The 24419-nt window shown below is 42.8% G+C and overlaps 1 protein-coding gene across 4 annotated transcripts in view; it reads right to left on the bottom strand.

Annotated features, from left to right (window-relative positions):
• The window catches only part of CDC42BPG (CDC42 binding protein kinase gamma), a 197444-nt gene that overhangs the window by 6127 nt on the left and 166898 nt on the right, over positions 1–24419 (bottom strand). The window contains exons 31-37 of one of the 4 annotated variants that reach the window (XM_040328581.1): positions 23921–24018; positions 13000–13084; positions 12579–12699; positions 10041–10158; positions 6127–6219; positions 2566–2644; positions 2356–2441 (exon numbers count right to left, since the gene is read on the bottom strand). In XM_040328581.1, the coding sequence (XP_040184515.1) occupies positions 2356–2441; positions 2566–2644; positions 6127–6219; positions 10041–10158; positions 12579–12699; positions 13000–13084; positions 23921–24018 (680 nt within the window). The remainder of the gene's footprint in view (positions 1–2355; positions 2442–2565; positions 2645–6126; positions 6220–10040; positions 10159–12578; positions 12700–12999; positions 13085–23920; positions 24019–24419) is intronic. The other 3 variants (XM_040328582.1, XM_040328583.1, XM_040328584.1) reach the window with 3 other exon arrangements.

The raw sequence follows: 24419 nt of genomic DNA, 5'->3' as shown, positions 1-24419 counted from the left end.
TTTCAAACGCCTTTTTTTTGGAAAAAAATTGTTTCATGAATTAAAAAAATAAAACAGTAAAGTTAGCCCAATTTTTTTGTAAAATATGAAAGATTATGTTACACCGAGTAAATAGATACCTAATATGTCACGCTTTAAAATTGCGCACACTCATGGAATGGCGCCAAACTTCGGTACTTAAAAATCTCCATAGGCAACGCTTTGAATTTTTTTACAGGTTACCAGTTTAGATTTACAGAGGAGATCTAGTGCTATAATTGTTGCTGGCACTCTAGCGCACGCGGCGATACCTCACATATGTGGTTTAAACGGCGTTTACATATGTCGGCGGGACTTGCGTGTGCGTTCGCTTCTGCGCGCAAGCTACTGGGGACAGGGGCGTTAAAAAAACATTTTTATTTCTTTTTTTTTTTTTTACATATTTATTTCTTTTTTTACACTTTTTTATTTTATTTTTTAATTTTTATTATCACTTTTATTCCTATTACAAGGAATGTAAACATCCCTTGTAATAGGAATGTGTGTGACAGGTACTCTTTATGGAGAGATGCGGGGTCAATAAGACCCCACATCTCTCCTCCAGGCCTGAAAGCATGAGATCGTGAAAAAAAATTCACAGATCTCATGTTTACCGTTGCTTAGCAGCCGCAATCGCGGCTTTGTTTACTTACGGGGACCCGGGCGTGACGTCATCACATCGCGCCCGGGTCCTCCGACGGTCATAGAGATGACTGGTGACCATCTGGTCACCAGTCATCTCTATGCTTCCTGCGAGCGCCGGACGATTCTTTCTCCGGGCCCCCGATGGCACGGGAGAGCCCGGAGAAGCACCGGATGGCGGCGGGAGGGGGGGGGGGGATGTCCCCTCCCGCCGCCTGTAAGAACGATCTAGCGGCGGAACCACCGCTATGATCGTTCTTACGTTGTGCAGAATCGCCGGCACAAGAGAAGGATATCTGAATGATGCCTCTAGCTGCAGGCATCATTCAGATATCCCCCCCACAAAGCCCAGGACGTCATATGACGTCCACTCTGAACGGCAGAGGTTCTTTGTGGACGTCATTTTACTATGGGCCGGTAGGGAAGTGGTTAAATTAAGCATAGTAGCGCGAGCTACAGTATGCCTTTATTTTTTTTGCCCCGTACTCACTGTGTAATCCTATAGTGAAGATTCCGACTCCCCGTGGGGAATGGGCGTTCCTATCCAGAGGGAAGATGATTGACGGCCGGCTCTGGCGCGTCACGCTTCTCCGGAAATAGCCGAAATAGGACTTGGCTCTTCACGGCGCCTGCGCATAGTCTGTGCGCAGGCGCCGTATAGCGTTGTGAAGAGCCGAGACCTACTCCGGCTATCTTCGGGGAGCGTGACGTGCCATAGCCGGCCGTCAATCATCTTCCCTCTGGATAGGAACGCCCATTCCCCGCGGGGAGTCGGAATCTTCACTATAGGATTACACAGTGAGTACAGGGCAAAAAAATAAAATAAAGGCATACTGTACCTCGCGCTACTATGCTTAATTTAATGCTATAATGTTGTTATTGTGGGTGAACCACCGCTTTAAGGACACAAAGGGAAACTAAGCAGGTGTGGTGTGGGGGTCATAGCTTCAAGAGGGGTGGCCTTTAGGTTTTCTATGTGCCTAGTGTATTTCTTCTGTAGGTGGAATATGTGCTTTAGTATTTTTATTTATTTTTTACAATCGAGCCGCGTGCTCCAGATGAAATTCTGGGGTAGAGATCTGCATCTGTTCACTAAAAAAATGTGATCGCTTTAATGATAAATAGAATGTTTTATGCTTTCTGACCTGTGACCAAAACAATTCAGGAGTTTTGACTTTACTTGCTGGTTACATATTCTGGGGCGAGTTTCCTTAATTCTGGTTTAAACTACTTTAAAGATGATCATCATGTCTTTGAAAAATGAATAATAATTAGGACATGATTTCCTGGCCATTCCCTCCACTGAGATGACCAACAGGGTTGTGCTTTAAAACTGGACTGTATGCAGGGAAGTGCTGCTATTATAATGAAATAGATATAAAAACACAGGACCAGCCAGAGATGCCATCCCAACACCTGGTTTCACTAGCGAGTCATTGATGAGGAACAAACATGCAATATGAGGTCTTAATTCCTGACCTGCATGCTCTCTAGACCTGGGCCTAGGCACACAAGCAATATTAAATAGCAGTGGGCACATGCATGCCAATGGACAGAAGTGCATCAAACCCCACCCCCTCCCCCCAGATGACCACAAAATTGTGGCACTTTGGTAATTATTATGTAATGCCAAGTAATAGCCGAGTAAACAGATCTGGTTGTTTTACTGAAAATTGTAAATTTAAATAGTTTTACCTCACTTACATTATCAGACGAGGGAATGGGGCTGAGAGGTGAAGAAAGAGAATCCTCTGACTGGGAGCTGCAGGAGCTTCGTTTTACTAAAAAGAACAAATGAAGATTCAAACAATGAAATTGCAACTGGGGCCATATAAAAGCAATATACTATTATGGGTGTATGAAAGAAAGTATTACACATATATATATGACATTATGTGGGCTTACCAGTATCACTACTGGAAGATAAAGGCCTTTCTGTCCCAACTGCATCATGTCCACTACTGTTTCTCTTCTCTTCTTGTGCCTAGCAGGGATAGAGCAAAATGACAATGTCACTGGTACCGTTGGTGCCCCATGTAATATTACTTTCTATTGTTGTGATCATTTAAGGTATTCACAACAATTCAAAGTTACGCAGGCCACTTATAAGAGCAGCAGTTTTCAAACATATAGAAAAAGAAATGCATCTACTAATCACCTAGTGCATTGCCATTTATGTAAAGATCTGAAAGCATGTTGCAATCAATTAGCGTGGTATACAAAACTGACATTTTTTAATATTTTAAATACTAAAAAGTTGCCTGCAGCCAACTTTAATATTTAAAATTACATTCCACCAATACGAACACAAATTATTTTAAGATCATTATCAATAAAAAAGCAGGCAGGAAAGGAGTGTGTGTGTGTGTGTGTGTGTGTGTGTGTGTGTGTGTGTGTGTGTGTGTGTGTGTGTGTATATATATATATATATATATATATATATATATATATATATATATATATATAGCTGCTAGTACATGTACAGTTTGCTACTAAATCTAATCCTTGTATGGAATGCCACACTTTTAGGACTTTATGGCATTTAAAATTTTAAGAGATGTACAACAGTGGCAAAATTATTTGATCCCCTGCCGATTTTGTAAGTTTGCCCACTTACAAATAAATGAAGGGTCCATCATTTTTATCAGAGGTGTATTTTATATGATAGACCCAGAATATCAACCAAAAATCCAGGAAAAAACACATGATACAAATGCTATAAATAAATTGCTTGGGGAACAAATACTTATTTTGCTCACTGAACTGCAAAGCATGACTTAGTACTTGGTGGAGAAACCCTTGTTGGAAAGCACAGAGGTAAGAGGTTTTATAGTTGGTCACCAGGTTTGCAAACATCTCAAGAGGCATTTTGGTCAACTCTCCTTTACAGATCTTCTCTAAATCCTAGGGGGTTTCTTGGCTGTCGCTTGGCAACTCAGTTTCAGGTCCCTCCATAAATTTATAGGATTAGGGTCTGGAGACTGGCTAGGCCACGCCATGACCTTTATATGCTTCTTCTTGAGCCACTCCTTTGTTGCCTTGGAGGTATGTTGTGGGTCATTATGCTGGAAGACCAATCTTCAGTGTTCTGGCTGAGGGGAAAAAAAAAAAAGGTTCTCATTCAAGGTTTTACAATACATGACCCCCTCCTTGTGGCAAATTCGGCCTGTACTTTTAGCAGAGAAAACAGCCCCAAAGCATAATGTTTCCACCTCCATGCTTGACTGTAGGGATGGTGTTCTTGGGGTCACAGTCAGTATCTTTCTTCCTCCAAACACGTCAAGGTAATGCCAAAGATCTCAATTTTGGTCTCATCTGACCACAGCACTTTCTCCCAACCCTTCTCTGAATCATTTAAAGGTTTACCGGCAAACTTCAGATGGGCCTGTACATGAGTCTTCTTGAGGGGGAGACCTTGCGGTCAGTGCAGGATTTCAATCCATAGAAGCGTATTGTGATACCAATGGTTTGTTTAGTGACACTGGTCCCATCTGCCTTGAGATCATTCGCAAGCTCCTCCCATGTAGTTCTGGGCTGATCCCTCACTTTTCTTATGATCATTCTTGCCCCATGAGGCAAAATCTTGCATGGAGCTCCAGACCGGAGGGCGATTGATGGTTATTTTGTATTTTTAACAATTTGTGAATAATCACTCCAACAGTTGTCTATTTTTCACCAAGCTTTTTGCAGATTGTCTTTTAGCCCATTCCAGCCTTGTGCAGGTCTACACTCTTGTCCCTGATGTCCTTTGACAGCTCTTGTCTTGCCCACAATGGTGAGGTTTGCATACAAGAAAGATTGTGGACTGGTGCCCTTTATACACACAAGTTGTTGTTAGGAGCACCTTCTTAAATTGACAGAATAAATCTTTGTACCACATGCTGTAGCCAGTCGGTGGGAGCCTGAATTATTGTTGATTGGTAGGGGATCAAATACTTATTACTCACTGAACTGCAACTCAATTTATAACATTTGTATCATGTGTTTTTTCTGCATTACTGGTTAATCTGTCTATAATTTCAAATGCACCTATGATGACAATTATAGACCAATAATGTTTTTTGTAAGTGGGCAAACTTACAAAATCTACAAGGAATCAAATCATTTTCACCACTGTACATGCCAAGTAATCTTTCAGCATTTTGCAAAATTTGTGTGTACGAGAATACATAATTTCCAGTTCTTATGCAAACTCATTATCAGTCAGGCAGTAGCTCTTATGTGGTCTGAGTGACAGTTTGCAAAAAACAAAGATCAGAATGGCTACCCTTACAAACATTTGCTAGGGCCTCCCCTAATACATACTCTTATGCCACCCACACCATTTTTTGTTGGTGTTCTTAGGCAATGACCTTTACTCCTTTGGAGAAGTTTTACCACCTAAACCATAACTTTTTTTCTTCTATCAGGATCTGACTTATTTTTGCTCAAGGCTATGTAGCAGTTATTAAAACACTACCCCTTAGTATTATGGCTTGGAGACTGTACCCAGACCCCACTGTATGGGGCTGGCCTGTATCGTTGAAGAATTTAACTCTCCCTCACTATCTAAAACGATCATCTTTTATTTACTGTCAGTGACCCCGACAGAGATTTCCTGTACATTTGTGGTGTGGAAAATAGCCCTTCCTCTCCAGTTTTCCAATCCAGGAACAGACAGGAAAATAAAGGTCCTCCATGGGGATAGAGAAAATAAAATCTACCAGAGATTGTACCTCTTCCCTGCCATAAAAAAAAAAAAAAAAAAAAAGGTCTGGTCTGGAGTGGGGCTTTAACACTTAAGATACATTTTCAGCTAAACAAATAGTACATTGTTTTCAATGAGTCATCTAGCCTAAAGCCATCCATTAAAGTGGAATTCCAGTCAAGCCAACTAAGGCTGGGCATACATTATACAATTTTCTTTAGGATTTACCTTCAACTATGTAGTGCAATAGCCTGCCTGATTGCATACAAATGGAAAGTGTCTAGATTTACCAAAACTATATAAAATTAGGTAAAACCTAAAAGGAAAGTTGTACAAGATATTTGTATAATGTGTGGCCGGTCTATACTTAAATCTTCTCCAAACCCTATTCTAAATCTTCTCCAAACCCTATTCTAAAATTACTGTATCTACCCCGTAAAAGAAAAGATGTCTATAAACACTTATTTTGAAGCCACTCCAGTCCGGTCACATGACCGGGTGCCAGCACTGGATTCAGTTTAGAAAAGAGGCAATGGCTGCAGAGCCTGGGTGATGACATTACCAGTAGCCTTACTATGGGGCATCCATTGTCTGCTGTCCCTCCTCTACACTGAAGTTGGCACTGTGACTCAGTCATGTGACCAGTGCGGCTTCAGACTAGGAATGCATTTTATCTATATTTTTTTTTTTTAAATAGATGTATAGTCTTCGTTTTTTTTTATTTTTTTATATAGCCAACCTCTGTGGTTGCAAAATGAATTTTTATTTTTGTTACTCGCCGTAAAATCCCTTTTCTCTGAGTTAATTGATAGGCACAGCTTCTCTTCATTCTTGACCAGGGGGTTTATAGTGCCACTTACAGGAGTGGGACACTAGGCAAAAAAAAACACATCATCAATGGGCAGTCCCAGCTGGTATAAAGCCCCTGTCTGCTATAGGCAAGCCAGTTTGACAGAGCAGTACAAGGGGAAAAGAGAAAGACCAAAAGAGGGATGGGTGCTGTGTCAGTCAATGAACTCGGAGAAAGGAGAGCAACCAAAAAAAAAAAAAAAAAAGAATTCAGTTTTCTCTCAAGTTCATTCATGGACACACCTTCTCTTCATTCTTGACCATAGGGACAAACCATAGCAATACCTCAATAAAGGGATGGAAAACAAAATAGGAGCCAGCAAAAAAATAAAAAAATAAAAATAATCACAAAAACAGCCTCGCAACCAAAAAAAAAAACCCCATCAAATTCGAAAAACTTTGGTAAAAGGTATGAAAAGACATCCAGGTAGGTAGCAGCCTCGAAAATATAAGTAGCAGAAGCAGTGGGTGTTCTGACAAGTGTACCACAACTACAAAAGTAGGGGCCCAACCCTTAATAGCAAGGCTGAACCACTGTCTGCTGGATCCATTCAGAAAAGACAGACAGAGGAGGCTGCCAGGCCTCTGCAGGCAGCCATAGTGCAAAGTTAGACACAAACCGCCTTTACCACAACCCAGGTCCCCAGCACAACCTCGTCAGGGTGCAAAGGATGTGGACACAGTGAAAGTAGGACAAAATGTTCACATTTAGAAGAGAAATTGATACGAACCTCAGGAGGGAACCAAGGACCTGAAATTTACAACCACCATATCCCCGTGTACAGGACAGGGTCACCAGCTCCCAGACCGGATGCATGGTGTGCAAATAAAATAAAAAAATAAAAATAAAAAGGCAACCTTATGCAAAAGCGTGAGCAAGGGCATCGCCCTAATATTCTCAAAAGGTCATGAAGGACCAAAAGGAACAAAGTTCTGATCCTATGATGGCAACTGAGAACACACCAAGGGTTGCCACATGACGAATCCCTCAGAGAAAATCATAAATAAGCCAAGGCGTTTTGAAACAAGCCAACACGGGCAGACACCTGACCCTTAATAGTACTAAAAGCAATCTTGTGCTCAATTGCTGCGTTGAAGAAGGTCAAGAGCCAAGCCACTGAAAAGGCTCAAGGTAAGCCCAAAGCCAGTCCTTAAGTATGGCAGTAATGACTGACCCTGTCAACACGATCTCCTAGAACCTAGCTTTCAAAAAACCAAGCCGGCAATTGTAAAGCAGGGTGGAACATCAGCCTTTAAGACAAAAGATCTTTCCTTAGAAGCAACTGCCAGGGGTTGTCCAGTACCAGCCACCACACTTCAGCATACCAGGGTCAACAAAGCAAATCAAGGCCACCAGAAGGACCAGAGATGATGGCTCCACAGTGTCACCAGAGTGTCCATCACATCCACCAGATGATCCCTCGCTCTCACCACAAACTATGGCACTTTCCTTTTGAAACAGGACATCAGCAGATCCATGGCCAGCGTGCCCCACTGTAGACAGAGCTGTCTAAACACTTCCAGGTGTGAAGATTACTCTGCCCAATCCAACGCCTGGCAACTCAGGTAATCCACCTGCCAGTTGTACATGCCTGGAATGTACACAGCGGAGAGAACCGATGCGTGAAACCCTGGCCACCAGGAGATTTAAGCCCCAATGCCGCACTCCTAATGCCACCCTAATGGTCAACATAAGCTCCCCCCATGTAGCCTTGTCCTCTCAAAACCTGCCTGGGCATCCACAAAGAGCGCTGGTCCCCTGGACCAGCCAAATCCGATTTTGCAAGAACATAGACGCCTCCCACTTGGAAAGAATTTCCCTCTGCAGAACCACCTCGAGAATGGATACCCTGAGATCCCGAACCCGCCTGCAGGATCACAGGTAAACCCAGTGGAAGGAACACTTTGGCCTGCACCAAGTCAATCAGACCCAAATACTCCAGCCTCTTGATTGTGCAACAGCGGACTGCTTGCGGCACAGGACCCATCCAACTTCTGCAGGGTGTGCATCATTATCGAACATAATCCATCAGCCCAGAGTGAGATTCCAGATAACCAGATCTGGCAATCCCCCCCTTGTGTCAGCAATGTCAGGCCCGGAGCCAACACCATGGTAAATACTCGTAGAAGAAATGGTCAGACTAGAAATGGGTGCACAAACTGGTAATGCGCATCCCTGACCACAAATCGTAAGGCACATCTGGCACAGAGGAGAACGTACAGGTAAGCAACCTCAATATCTACAGAGGCTAAAAAATCCCCTGAGTAAGGGAGGCCACCACCAAACTGAAGGATCCATCGTGAAGTTCTGCCTCTTCCAAAATAATTCAGGCCTCAAGGTCCAGGATGACACAAATTCCACTTTCTTTCGGAGACCAACAAGATGGTTGAAAACTCCTGAAATCTCTCCGGTTCCTGGAACTGGGTCTGTCTTTTCTTTGAAGAAGCAGATGCTGCAGTATCCCATAAAAAGCCTGAGTGAAGACAGGAAGAAATAAACTTGTCTGGTGAATATATAAAAGTTATCTAGCTCATAATACAACAGGATTAGAATGTGGGCTCACTGTCCAAAGGTAGGGAGGTTCAGAGACCACAAACCAATGTGGGCAATGCCCTCACCCTAGTCTTGTGTGGGCAGCATACATACCAAGTGGGGAGTGTCTGCAGGCTTAGCTTATATGGCCAAGCGCGTTTGGAGCACTCTGGGGGAGGCTGAAAGGTTTAAAGCTCTTGACCTATGAAATCGGGGGACAAAGAAGCCGTATGCGTGCAGAGGATAAGGCACCAGCGATGCAACTCCTTCCCTTTTCTTGTTAAAGCACAAAAGGTACTCTACCACACAAAAGAATTTGATAATCTCAACCAAGGTGGTACCATGGAAGGAAAGTCTGCCAGGGCCTGCTCAGACTTCCTGTTCCGCATACCAACACTAAGCCAAATACCCGAGCGAAGTACCAACAAGATGAGGAGGTAGGAAGACAAGAGTCGTATCTAAAGATGCACCACACAGGACCAAAGACCCTGGACCACGTGGTCCTGCAGTTCCCTGTAAGACTGGGGAACACCTGTTCCTTACTCAGTCCTTGGTGTAGCAGCCCAGCACACCCAGTGAGTTGTACACCAAAGCTGCACCAATGCCAGGCTTAACGCAGAGTCCGCCGGGAAATGGGAGGGTCCAAGACAGGGAAGCAAGGTCCACCTTCAGATGGGCCTCCTCACAGGAAGAACGTACTAAAAGCGCTCCATGACCCCCAACAGATGGTTCAGGCTCCCCCAGCCTAGGAAATAAATCTAGGGCTGCAACTATCGATTAGTTGGCCGATTATTGTTTAGATTAATCGGATAATAGCCTTAAAAAAAAAAAATTGCATTTTTTAATTTTTTGGGGGGAGAATTTGTTGTTGGGCAGATTACAAAACACAAATTGCCGCAAAAACACATTACATGCTTTTCTGCAGCTTCTCCATTGAAGTATATTGAACCAAAAAAAAAAAAATAGCACCGTTTTGCGTTAAAGTCCTTGCCCTTTTCAAATACGCAGCAGCTGAAAAAAAAATCATGGATGTGAACGTGTCCCATAGGAAAACATGTAAATGAACTGTAGTGTGTTTCTGCAAAAAGCACCAAAAAAACAGAGGTGTGAACCCAGGCCTGAGAGGTTTAGTAACATAATGGGGTTAAAAAAACAAAAAGAAGTCCAAAAAGAGCAAATAATCGCTACTGTAAGGGGTTCATTTTTTTTTTTTTACCGTTGTGGAAGACCACCAGGAAAAAATCAATCCCTCCCACATTCTGCTAGATAAAACAAGGTTCTAGCCCACTGTCAGCTCAAATGAGTACTTACTATTGGCAAGTCTTTTAACTGATGCTTCCCATCTCCAGGACCAACATGTACCAAATGACTAAAGTTCTTAGGATTGGAGATTAGCTTTGATCTAATTTCAGGATCTTTCATCATAACCCTGCATGACAAGAAAAACATATTTGCAATTATAGATTTATCAAAGCAGCAACATTTTGTAGAAAAACATCTTCAGCACCACTATTCCAAAATAAACCTTTCTAAAGATAACCTTTTTACAAAACTACTGCTACACATGCACAAATAGGTCTGCAAAACCACAATTGTTTACTAGCTTGATTTCATGATAGGAGATTGGTGATGTCAGATTGGCCAAAGCTCTATGCTAAACAAGTCAAGGATTTCTGTTGAAAAAAAATGAATGACTGTTGTGTGAAAAGGTAACTGCCTGTCTAGAATATGTAAACACCATCTCACTGTTTATTTCAGCATGTGTAGGGAACAAGATGGCAGCCAGAAGAGGGTAGGCCCAGTAAAGAAACTAAAATAGGAAGCCAAAATCTGTTTCAGGTTTTGTATAAATTAGGAAAGGGTTAGGCAAGGTTTTTTTGGTTCCTGTGCCACCCATTGAAGTTTTTTTTCTGCACATCCTTTGTCATTAGAGCAGAAACTGATATTGTACCCTTTTGAGGGACCTTATCAAAACACACTTTCTTCTTCAGAATAAAATCTAGAACCTTACTTTCCTTTTATTGACATCCCTTCCCCCTTTTCACCAACAGGTACACACAGCAATTAAAAGCAAAGAGTACCACAAACAAAAACAAATAAAGCTTTAGTTACACTTTAACTGCTTATTCTTCAGCAGTTGAAAGGTCTGTTTTAAGGGCCAGTATATGGCAGTTAGCTTTTCAGCAGCCCCGAACGCCCCTTGACCACAACCAAGTAGAGTCAGTAAGCCTTCACAGGCCAAAGAATCCTTGGTAACCAATCAAATATTTTCATTGTTTTTTAATATCTCTGAATTTCTGCGATTACATTTCAGTCTTTGGACATTTTTCATTTCATCACTCTATCCAAAGAAAAAAAGGTTTAGCTGGAGTTTTACTTTGAATCTGAAGTTTAAAAATCGGCTTATAGTTTGCTTTCCCCATTTCATCCTAGGGCATTGGTACTATTCACTGACGCTTTCCATTCATAACTGAGGCATAGTAAACTGTTTACTGTGCTTGTTTGTGAATCAAAAGGAAGCTATGGACAGAGATATTTCTGTCCATTCAATCTGTGCAGAGATGGAGATTGAGGGCTGTGTCCTTAATCTCCTTTCTTTGTCTCAAAGGTGAAAAATCAGAGTACTGTTTAGACACACCTTGACACCAGTGACGGAACTTCCAGGGTCACAAAGGTTCCACCTGCAACTGGGCTCAGGGGGAAGGACCCTGCAACTGGGCTCAGGAGGAAGGACCCTGCAACTGGGCTCAGGAGGAAGGACCCTGCAACTGGGCTCAGGGGGAAGGACCCTGCAACTGGGCTCAGGAGGAAGGACCCTGCAACTGGGCTCAGGGGGAAGGACCCTGCAACTGGGCTCAGGGGGAAGGACCCTGCAACTGGGCTCAGGGGGAAGGACCCTGCAACTGGGCTCAGGGGGAAGGACCCTGCAACTGGGCTCAGGGGGAAGGACCCTGCAACTGGGCTCAGGGGGAAGGACCCTGCAACTGGGCTCAGGGGGAAGGACCCTGCAACTGGGCTCAGGGGGAAGGACCCTGCAACTGGGCTCAGGGGGAAGGACCCTGCAACTGGGCTCAGGGGGAAGGACCCTGCAACTGGGCTCAGGGGGAAGGACCCTGCAACTGGGCTCAGGGGGAAGGACCCTGCAACTGGGCTCAGGGGGAAGGACCCTGGCTGGCTCAGGGGGAAGGACCCTGCAACTGGGCTCAGGGGGAAGGACCCTGGCTGGCTCAGGCAGGCCCTCCATGGTTTCTTCCACTGGGACTCTGAAGTTTCTATGTACACCTCTGGATTTGCATAGTCTCCTGTGGTAAGGAACCACCATTATTCAACAGTACAAGTTATAACACAGCTATGCAAAACAGATTATAGTGCACACATGCAAAAATGACATTTATCCTGCAAGGCTAGTTAAAAACACCTGAACATATTCAAAAATACCCCTGTATTTTTTTTCGGGCTGGAGCATTCCTCCCCCTCCTCATTACCGCTTATCAGTGGCCACCAGTGCATAGGAAGAATCCCTTCAGTTCTTCCATATAGAGGAGTCCATCTCCCATGATTGAGACACAGGTTCTTTCATTCTATTACTAGGTTAGGACCCACTAATTCGGGGTATCTTGTCACAGTAAGTGGGCTTAGCACTATATTACCATATAGTGTGACCAAACCCCCGTATTTTTGAATATGTTCAGGTGTTTTTAACTAGCCTGGCAGGATAATTATTTTTGCATGTGTGTGCTATAATCAGTTTTGTATTGTCTTTGGTCTTATAGCAGCACCATCTTCGATGTAAAGCATTTTTAGGGTGTCGTCGTCCCCCTCCCCAAGTATGTTTTTGTATAACACAACCTTCTCTGCTGCTGCCGCTCCTCCTCTGTAGTCCTGAAAGAGAAATGCCTCTTGCTTTTAGTCTTAAGCAGCTGTCGCCGACTGTTATCTGATGTCTGAGGCACTTCAAACTCATCGTGATCTGTGGGAAACAGGTAGAACATTACAATTTTACATTTCCAGAAGTAGTACATAATGGTTGTAATAATAGTGTGCCAACAAACTTACCTTGGGCATTGGTACGTATCCTAATAAAAAATACAATAAGCAGCAAGGCCCCTTTCATGTGATCAATGATGCCAACTTAAATAGTGTGTGGCTTTGTTCATTCTCTAAACATGTTCTGTGATATGCCACAATTTTGTTCTTAAAGATAACACCACATTTTATGTTTTAAGAAAATAAAAAGCAAATACAGAAAAAGGAAAATATCCATACTAACCTGCTAATTTATTACGCAGATACACCAAGCGGACTTTCTCTGTTCCAAAAACACAGAGAGATCCCTCCTGATTTAAGGGTCGGACCTATTGGTAAAGTGAATGTATCTACATTACATATATAACAAATAAGAAAATCAAAGGATGCCATTTAATCTAGACTAAAAACTGATCAGTTGCTAGATTACGGAGTTGTACATTTCCTGTGGACTCATTGAGAACTGTGCTTTTAAATCCTCAAACAATTGTCAAATTTTTCTTTTACAATAAGTACATTTGTCCAGCAGTATTTTATAAATACCTATACCAGAGGTGTATAATATATAAAATGCTGTCTTGAACATGCTAGGCAAGGATTACAGTGAAGTTAGCACAGCAGGTTTACAGGTGTAGCACGGAAGTCATATAATAAGGATATAGTAAGTAGCAAGGCTAAACAACACATACCAATGAAGATGGGAATATCAGAGTTACCCCCATTAAGGACGCGACTTAAGCGTTAGGTAGGATAAACTATGTCTCAGTGCGTGCAATGAATGTTGGTGTATAGTATCTCAATGAGAAAAAATAAAATACCCTGCAAGTACAGAAAAATACTGGTTTATCTGTCAAAATTGCACTAAAAATTTTAAGTAGAAGTACTGGGCAAACTTTTGTTTTTCCATTTTGGAAACAAGCAAGGATGGTCTTAACCCCTGTCAGTTTTGCCATCTGTGCCCCATTGGGGGAGATTTACCTTCTCTTTCGGTCCCATAACCACAACAGTAAGTGAAAATATTTCCTCCCAAAACAAGGAAAATCCCTGTCCCTATTGAAGGATTTCCCCTCTATTGCTGTTCTGGTGACCACTCATCTTTGTGCATTTTTCACTTTTGGTGATAAGTCACCTTGACAAATATGGTAACTCTTCCAAACAAGGACACAGACAGCAATAAAAAAAAAACCTGATGTGTATTCTATACCCTCTCCACCCTATTAAAAAAAAGCCCTGTTTTTTTTTTTTGCTGACAAGGCATTTTTGTGGACTGAATAGTGTCAGCCCTGCCTAATGTCTTTTGCTAAGCAACTCAACCACTCCTACTCTCATATTTTTACAGTATAAAAAAGGAGAGTTATTCCGTAGTCCAAGATAAAAACTACAAAGGCTCCTTAAGATAACCCAGGGAGTGTGCAGAACTCACAGAACAGATTTGAATTTCTGACAAGATAAAACACGTTTTTGCACTAACAGATAACAAAATGCTTCCAATTAACCACTTAAGCCCCGGACCAAAATGCAGGTAAAGGACCAGGCCCCTTTTTGCGATTCGGCACTGCGTCGCTTTAACCGACAATTGCGCGGTCGTGCGACGTGGCTCCCAAACAAAAATTAGCGTCCTTTTTTCCCCCACAAATAGAGCTTTCTTTTGGTGGTATTTGATCACCTCTGCGGTTTTTATTTTTTGCACTATAAACAAAAATAGAGCGACAATTTTGAAAAAAAATCAATATTTTTTACTTTTTGCTATAATAAATATCCCCCAAAAATATATATAAATATTATATATATATATATATATATATATATATATATATATATATATATATATATATATATATATATATATAAAAAAATTCTTTCCTCAGTTTAGGCCGATTCAGTTTAGGCCGGACGTATTCTTCTACATATTTTTGGTAAAAAATCGCAATAAGCGTTTATTGGTTTGCGCAAAATTTATAGCGTTTACAAAATAGGGCATAGTTTTATTGCATTTTTTTTTTACTACCAATGGCAGGGATCAGCGATTTTTTTTCGTGACTGCGACATTATGGCAGACACTTCGGACAATTTTTACACATTTTTGGGACCATTGTCATTTTCACAGCAAAAAATGCATTTAAAATGCATTGTTTTTTGTGGAAATGACAGTTGCAGTTTGGGAGTTAACCACAGGGGGTGCTAAAGGGGTTATGTTTCACCTATTGTGTGTTTACAACTGCAGGGGGGTGTGGCTGTAGGAGTGACGTCATCGATTGGGTCTCCCTATAAAGGGGATGACACGATCGATGCAGCCGCCACAGTGAAGCACGGGGAAGCCGTGTTTACACGCGGCTCTCCCCGTTCTTCAGTTCCGGGGACCGTTCACGGGACCCCAGCGGCGATCGGGTCCCGGTGCTTCGGACCGGGGCACGTGCCTGCGACCCACGGCTGGGTAGATGTACAGGACGTGCCTGTACGTCCATCTGCCCAGCCGTGCCATTCTGCCGACGTATATGACCTCTTAAACAGATCAAAGAGCAAATGGATATTTTAGCATTTACAAATACTTTAAGGACGATCAGTATATGAAACCAGACTGCGTTTATGTGGGTGTGTTAAGTAGGACAAGTTGGGGGAAGACAAAGAAGGGGGGGGTTGGTGGAATGTCTGCGTTTAGGTGCAGGTGTTAATTGATGAGATATCTGAAATGGCAATGAAAGGAGAGGTTTTAATTATTGGCGACTTCAACATGCCTGATATTAACTGGAATTCTCAAAATACAATGACGATCAGGATGTAGTGGAGGTACCAAATAGGGTATCTTTGAAACCGTTAGTAATTCCTGAATCTGAAGAGTTCATGTTTTAGACCCAGTACTGAGAAACGGATTGATGTTGAAGTGGGAAAAAAATGGGTTCTAGTGATCAAAAATGTGTTAGGATTGATATTAAATCAAGAACTGAAACATCATTCAAAAACTAACGTTTTGGATTTTAAAAACAACTTTTGCTGAATTGCTAAAAAAAAAAAAAAAACAATTAAAAAGTTGGAGTAAAATCACAGATGTCAGTTATTGAAATTAAGTCTACCATCCTGGAGGCAACTAGATGCCAGGCAAACTAGTGAATGGAAGAAAACAAAATATGACTCACTAAAGAGGTAGCATAGAGAATTCAAGCAAACAAAGTGGCTTTTTGTCCATTTGTATACACTTCTCTGTCGGCTACAAACACATTATCAGTGAGAATGGCTAAATCTATTAAAGCGGAACTTCGCCCAAAAGAGAAAATTCCACTTTTCCACCTCCTCTACCACTTTTGGATAGTTTTTCTTTTTTGGGGGAGGGGGGAGCAGGTACCATGTTTTGACAAGTACCTGCTCCCACTTCCACTAGGTCCGTCAGATCCCGTTCTTCCCAGAAGGCTGTGGGACCATTTACTAAGCACAGTGCAGCTTGTGCATGTAAAGTGGGAGGCCGACGGTGAAGCTGCAGTGAGTCATAGTCGGCTTCCCACACTAAACATGGTGACGCCAGGGACCCCAAAGACCAGTAATAAACCAGCACAGGTGAGGACAGCACTGGATCTCTTGATGAAAGGGTATTATTTTTTAAACGTCAGCAGCTACAGTATTTGTAGCTGCTGGCTTCATTTTTAATGAACTGACTGAAAAAACACTTGAAGAGAAAAAAAAAAAAGACAAAACCTTTAGGTAAATCAATGATACAAGATAAAAAATAAAAAAAAAATCAAATGGGATCACTAAAATGAAAACTGGACAGAGCACTTGAGACCTGGCTGTAGCAAACCATTTAAACAATTACTTCTATTAACCCCCCTTGGCGGTATTCCAGAGTCTGGCTCGGGGTAAGATTTCAATACCAAAAGCGGTATCCCTGAGCCAGACTCGGGGTCGCCTCGCAGCATCCACAGGCACAAGTTACTTGCCTTGTCTCTGGATCCTGCGATGCATCCCCGCTGTGTGAGCGAGCGGCATCCTCGCTCGATTCACACAGTGCCTGTGTGCCGCCGATCTCCATTCCCTGCGACGTTACGACGCACGGGGGTGGAGAATGGCGCCAAATTCAAAAAAGTAAAACACATTACATACAGTAAATGTATGTAAAAAATACACACCCCCTTTGTCCCTAGTGGTCTTCCCAGTGTTCTGCATGTACTTTTATAAAATAAAAACTGTTCTTTCTCCTGCAAACTGTAGATTGTCCATAGCAACCAAAAGTGTCCCTTTATGTCAAAAGTGATTTTAGAGCAGCTAGAAAACAGCGATAATAAATTATAATCACTTGCAGAATTGAGTGATATCGAAGGTTTCTGACATTTCTCTCCTACATGTAAAAAAATCTAATTTTTTTTGCTATTAAATTACAAAGAACCCCCATACATACATACATATTATATATATATATATATATATATATATATATATATATATATATATATATATATATATATATATATATATATATATATATATATATATATACACAACCCCTACTCCCATGACATAATGTGAAGGCATTGCTCATGCAGTATAATCACGTCACAAGCAGAGAGTGTTCTGACCTATCTGAGGGATATGGTGGGGACCTTCAGCAGTTTCTATACAGATGACTGTCACAATCTCTTGGTTAATTCGGTGCAGAACCTGCACAAATTTCTATCACACTCAAATAAAAACTGGCGTGCTTGTAGCAGATAGACCTGAAACTGCATCATCAAAGAAAGGGTGCCACTCACCAACCCAGTGCATTAGTATGTAGATGAATTTGGCCTCAGCCAGCTCCACTCCAGCCATGCCCCCTCTCGGACACACAGAATAGAACCGGGAGCAGAACAGTCCTAACAAGTGGCATGCATCTCTTTTGTTATATTAAATATGTCACCTAATGGCTGAGGAAAGGTGCCTGTATGACCCTAAGACATCCCTTTTCTATGTGATCATACAACAAAAAACCTACGTTAGATCTACCGGTAACGGTATTTCTACGAGCCTTCCAGGACGGCACACCAGAGAGACGAGGGCTCCTCCCACAGGAAACACAATCAATTGACAAGTTTGTTATAAGTTCCCACCCACCCCCTTGCTCCTCAGTATTTAATAAAGTAATCTTGAACTGGTTCACAAGGGGCACCCCATCGGTACTTACCATTTAGCATATAGCTTACCTTTCTTTACATAGGGTGGGTAGTAGGCCTGCCGTCCTGGAAGGCTCGTAGAAATACCGTTACCGGTAGATCTAACGTAGGTTTTCTCCTACGCCTTCCAGGACGGCACACCAGAGAGGATATTAAAGAACTCAGGCCTACTTTAGGGTGGGACCCTTGCCTGCAAGGTCTTTCTGCTAAATGTCAGAGTCTGACTTTGTTTCACCACCTACACTACCTAGTGTGTGATGAAGGTATCCTAGCTGGATCATGTAATTGACCTGCAGGTCCGCTCCACCTATGTCCCTGTCTCCATTTCGGATGCAGGACCTAGGTGGCATGTGCTCTCAAAGAAAAATCTGAGAGCCTGTGAATTATTTAAGATAGAAGGATTGGCTGTGCCAATATTCTAGCCATCGTGGTCAATAATGTCTGCAATTGCTGCATAGGACCATCAAAAAGTTTAATCAGAGATTTGTTCTGTGGCACAAGGAACTACTCTGATCGACCAAGAAAAAACATCTGGTTACAAGCCAGTGGTCTGTTCAGGAGAATGGTTTAGAAAGAAAAGGGTCTCCTGACGGACAATCCTTGTGGGTCCCCTTCTTGTCCGCCATAGTCATGGTGAAACAAGGAAATCAACCCACTCAAGGATACTAGATTATGGAAAGCTTATTCCCTGGACTCAAATGACTGGGCAGGTATGTGCCCAAGTAGGGCATTTGGTGTGTTCCTGCACCTTCAAGGAGGGGTGGTTCCCCTTCAGTTCACCTGCCCCCCTCCATTCATCAGAATGCATGTGCCTCTATAGCGAGGACACCTATTGGTCAGTGTCAGGTCCACAGGATGCCTTGGCGTGGCTCACTCATGCGCCCGCCCACTTGTGCGGACCAACCCCCTGTCTCCAACGCACACTGCTAGACAGGTCAAAACGGCTGCTATGCAAGCCTGTTGGTAAGTAAGTCCAATCTTCCCCTGGGCATTCCCAACTTCTGGTTCTCTTCCCATCTGAATGCTGACATGTCAGATGTGAATCTGTTCTATATCCCCCAGCTCCTTATAGTCCTGCTGGCAGATGCGTTAAACTATGCATGAAGGAGCCTGGTAAGAACTGCATTTTTTGGCATATAAAACAAAGGTATCAGGGGAAGAAACTCTTTACAGCACCCCTGTGTATAACACGCAGGCACAATTTGCCCTATATTCTCAGGGCAAATTACGTGAGTGCCACACGCCAACAAAATACAATATTTTGTAAATACACGGCGTCTGAGTGCATAATCTACTCCAGGCACCAAAGAGTGCCAAGTTAAGCAGATCCCTACCATAAGGGTTAATTCTATAGGAGTAAGAAGCGAATATTGGTTAGTCACATCCAGTTCGTCCAATGGGGTGACCTGAAGGATACATACCGAGCTGTAAATTTATCGGATTGGGTGAACTAGTCAGATAAGCTCTGATGTTGTATCCTCAAGCAACCAATACCTAACAGCGTAACCCCTCTTTTTTATAATCATGATAGGTGATTTTATGCCCTTCTTCTAGTGTCCTATAACCCTACTGGGTTCCGGTCTAGGCCATGTCTCTGGCATGCCTAGATGTAAAGGACTGAATCTTTTGCCATCAGAAATCCTGTTCCTTCCATGTGTATGGAAAATAAGGTCTGAAATAAAGTGACAGATATATAATTAATATCACAGATATACAGGTCATAAATCTTGAATTTCTGAAGGGTAGCCAGCTTAGGTTTAATATGGAACATAAAAACAGGAAGACACACCCAGCCTTCACTGTTATATTTTCTGATATACAGTCACCTGTAGGGACATAGAAGACACAAATCAAACTTAGAATGTTGTGTATTTATAATATGTAATAAGATACCATGTAACCTAAGCAAAGGGAAAGGACAGAGGCTCCAATGTGTGCTTCTGATGCTTAATAGGTTAGGGTCCTTAATAGGTTAGGGTCCTTCATCCCACTGAAAGGACAATAGCAATTATGGTGTTTTTCTGAGTAATTAAACACAGAAGACACGGGCACCTTCCAATGCTGTGTTTTTCTGATGTACAGCAAACTAAGGTAATAGGTTCAAAAACAGGAGGACAAGGACAGCTTCAGTGTTGTGTATTCCTGATACCGACCGCAGTACGGTCCTATAACCAACAGAAAAATTACTAACACCTCTTGCGTATTTTTGATGGTCACGAAAATGCAGTCGCATAGCCAGTATGACCACAAAAAAAGACATATGTGCCCCCAACTGTGTACTGCTGGTGCTAGACCACCTGCAGTCATGACCAGAGAGTGGCACCAACACACTTCAAATCATTAACAGGGTATAGGACATAAGACAGAAACGTTACCAACAATAACATTGTGCATTTCTGTTTAACAAGACAACCCCGTCATATACCCGGCGGAAATGTCATTTAGTAAAAACTCAATGCTGTGCGTTTCTGCCAGTAATGCTGTGTATTTTTTGATTAGAGAACCTGCACAGCTATACCACAGAATGTTGTCGGCAACTCAACAGAAAAGTCACTAGCCAGACGCCCAACGCTGTGCGTTTCTGAATAGCAACAGTATACAGTTACTGAACCCACAGAAGTGTCATTCCCAGCAATACAATGTTATGCATTTTTTGATTAGAAACTTGTACAGTTATATGACCAACAGAATGTTGCTGACCATTTAATGTATTACTTAATGCAACCTTGTAGGGTCATCTAATCAACAGAAATGTCACTAGCAACTGAAAGCTTAATTCAGTGCATATCTGAATAGCCACCGTGTACGGTCACTTAACCTACATAAATATCCAATACAATATTGTGCGTTTTCTTGATTAGCAAAATTGTACAGACATATAACCAGCAGAAATGTCGCTATCAGTCACTCAAAGACATGTGTTTCTGATAAGCAGTAGTGTAACATTACATAGTCAATATTATGCATTTCTGATGAACCATAGGATATTTATATAACAGAAAAGACACAAGATAAACTTCCAATGTTGTGCGTTTCTGACTAGCAACCTTGTAAAGTCGCATAACCCACAGAAATATTACTATCAGTAAACTATGTTGAGCATTTCTGAATAGCAATGGTGTATGGTTATATAATAGAAGTGTTACCAACATTTCCATGTTATGCGTTTGGTAAGCAACTGTGTGCCATTACATAATCAACATTATGCATTTCTAGTGAGCCATAGGGTAGCATTTCTGATGCGGTCAGGCCAACAATCTATCCTAGGCAAAGCCTAGACTCCAGATACTAATCCTTCCCTCAGTGGAGGAATATGGTAGTTCCAATAATGGAAGACTGAGGTGTGTGACCATACCACAATAGTGGTAGCTGCTATTCTACCATGCATAAGTCTGAGTAGGTGTAGTTGATCCATACACACAGGTGGGAGCAAGTCCAGGCCTTTAAGGTCTTAACGAGCACAGACCCAGCGATCAATTAGATCTCTAATGCAGAGGTGATCACAATCTTAGGCTGGAGGCAATCAGACACCTGTAGGGCTTCATACTAAATACAGGCTAATTCTCATAGCTTTAGCATAGAGGTTTGCAGAGAAAAAACTCTTAATTAAGGGTTTTAGGCTCACATTTTCTGCTTCTCCTACAGCCCTGAGTGGTTTTGTTGCCTAAGCCACAAGAGGTTTTTGATTAACTCTTATACACTGATAGATATAGTAGCAGTGTAAGGAGGAGATTATAGGTTGGAACTTGGGAAGATGTTGCCACTAATAAGCAACCTCCTCAAGGGTAATATATACATTTAAGATGTCCCCTATGAGTGCCCTGTCCACCCCCCTTTAAGAGTTTAGGAGGTAGGTTTTTGCGGGGCTAAAAACCTCTAACAGCACCCTTGTAAGCTGTCAGGTTCATGGCAGTTGGCTCTAATCCTTTTAGGGATTAATGGAGTGGATAAAAAACCCCCACCCTGGATTGAGCCTTGCTCAGGCCCTTATATGAAATTATTCTAGGGACTTCTATAAGGTCCTCAGAGGCCGATTTTCCCTGCAGAAGTCCCCCCAGATCCACTAGGGTGAATGGGGCGCCCTATTCTGCTCGGCTCCCCCTTATCCTCCCTGTCTTCCTTAGTTTCCTTTACTGGATTAGAGGGAATGACTGTGAAAGCGGGGGAAGGGCACTAGATCCTATTCAGACAAAGCCTTCCTGGGAGGATGTGTCCTCTCTAGGGATAAGCTCCTCTATGTCAGACCTTAAGTTACTGGCTGCCTGGTGGCTTCACGGAAAGCTTTGACTGTTGCTGGCCTTTCCGTCTGCATAGGTGAGATATACCTTATTATTGCAGGAGCCCCCTCTTCTAAGTTATTAATGCATTCTTAGCAAAAGGGCTTTGGGTGGGAATTTATCCTTACAGTACCCACACATTTATTTTTAGAGGAGCTATGCCCTGTAGCGGCAGGAGATTGTTTATTTGGGTCTCCTGGGCTCCGCTGGGGAGATTAAAGACAAGAGATATACACTTTACTCTGTCCTCCCCTAGGACTGCAGGTTTGTACTGGGGAGGGGAAAGGGTGTTGAGAGGTAAACTCCAGCCTGTTCTGGCTGGCTCCGGGATCCCAGACCCCTGAAAGCCAGGAGCTCTCACACCCTTTCCTCCTCCCTTTCCAAGGGGGATTAGTACTCACCACACCCCGACCTGGATCTGCCTGCAGTCACATTAGCCTTCCACTCCTCCTATTTCGTGAGGAGGTTGGCTGGGTCCTTGGCTTGCCGGTACCTGTGTTAGGGTTTATCCGCCGCCGACCCCCACCGCTCCATGCTGCTCTCCACGCTGATGCGTCACTTCCGGGTTGCCCTGTAAGGAAACGCCCACGCTCCGGTGGCGCGGTTCCCGTTTCTCTCAGAGAGAGGCTTGGAGCGCAATGCTCCTTAGTGGCAACCCCCCCAGGAAGGAGAGAGCAGTATCGTGGCGGCTTTTTTGCAGAGGGACGATGGCTTTTTCACCACAGCTCAGAGCGCCCATGCATATCTTTGTGGCGACCTGTGAGCGACCGAAGCCAACAGGTTAGTTCAGCTCTCCCCGGCCTCCCTGAACCTGCCTCAACAGGGGTACCCTTCGACTTCACCGTCTCCAGGTAATATAAAACAACAAACGTGCCGCTGTGTTCGGGAGAAACACAATCAAAATACTGAGGAGCAAGGGGGTGGGTGGGAACTTATAACAAACTTGTCAATTGATTGTGTTTCCTGTGGGAGGAGCCCTCGTCTCTCTGGTGTGCCGTAGGAGAAAATAGGATTTTTACAACAGCTTACCTGTAAAATCCTTTTCTTGGAGTACATCACGGGACACAGAGCAGCCATAGTAATTACTATGTGGGTTATAACGCCACCCATAGGTAAATGGACACTGGCACACCCAAAAGACAGGAAGTCCCCCTCTATATAACCCCTCCCATACTCCCAATGTATATCCCAATAAGAGGGGAGGGACCTCTGTGTCCCATGATGTACTCCAAGAAAAGGATTTTACAGGTAAGCTGTTATAAAAATCCTATTTTCTTTATCATACATCACGGGACACAGAGCAGCCATAGTAATTACTATGTGGGATATCCCAAAGCAATGCCTCCGAGGGGAGGGAGACGCATATCAAAGTAGGCCACCATCAGACGTGAGGACCTATACAGGGTTAATGAATGACTTTCTATTAGATCTAGATCATAGGCAACACCGATACGTTCCACCCAGGTAATGTACTGCCTGTCAGTGACTGCTCCTGGGGACACGTACGATGCCTCTCCCCCCCCCCCCCCCTTAGTCATCACCACACTCAGATGCTCTGTACAAGCAGCCTACGATTGTGCATGCAAGTTGCCATACTATGTTGGACTAATGTCTGTGTTGCTGCACATGAACAGCAATAGTGTGCACTGCTCTGGTTTTCTGTAGCTGACCAGAACAAAACCGTGCGCTTCATGAAATTCAATCATATTGAATACTTCAAAAAGGTATGCAACATGCTAAAAAAGCTTACCTTCTTGAGATGAACAGTTTGGATCCACTCACTTTTTCGTACATCAAATATATCTACTGCATTTTCACTGAAAACGGTCAGGTGAGGAGAAGTGTATGCTGCAGGAAGAAATAATCAGTTATACTTCGTCACGATCAGTCATCCTGACTTCACACTTACCAGTGAAGCATCCGCACCAAAATTTTAAAGTGTATATACAAGCAAAACTCTTTTTGTAGTATTGGATTGGATCCGAGAATCTGTGCCCTTACTAGGTAGGATTCACCCTATCTGTCCATTGTCCCCAGCACTAAAAATTTAAATAAATCAAAAATTTTGAGTTGTTATTGTAAAGAAATACAAGGTAATTCTTCCAAAGGGCATACAAGCTCCAGTGACAACTGTAAGTGTCAAAACTGTCTAAAGAGGGAATGCCTCTTATATTGCAGACATTTCCTTTCAGTTTCTGCTGCATCTCCATAATAAGAATAAGTGACATTTTCCCAATAGGATTTAAAAA

The sequence above is a fragment of the Rana temporaria genome, chromosome 11 (assembly GCF_905171775.1).
Source record: "Rana temporaria chromosome 11, aRanTem1.1, whole genome shotgun sequence".
NCBI lineage: Eukaryota > Metazoa > Chordata > Amphibia > Anura > Ranidae > Rana > Rana temporaria.
The sequence above is the reverse complement of the archived record's forward strand: the minus strand, read 5'-3'. Positions and strand labels throughout refer to the sequence as shown.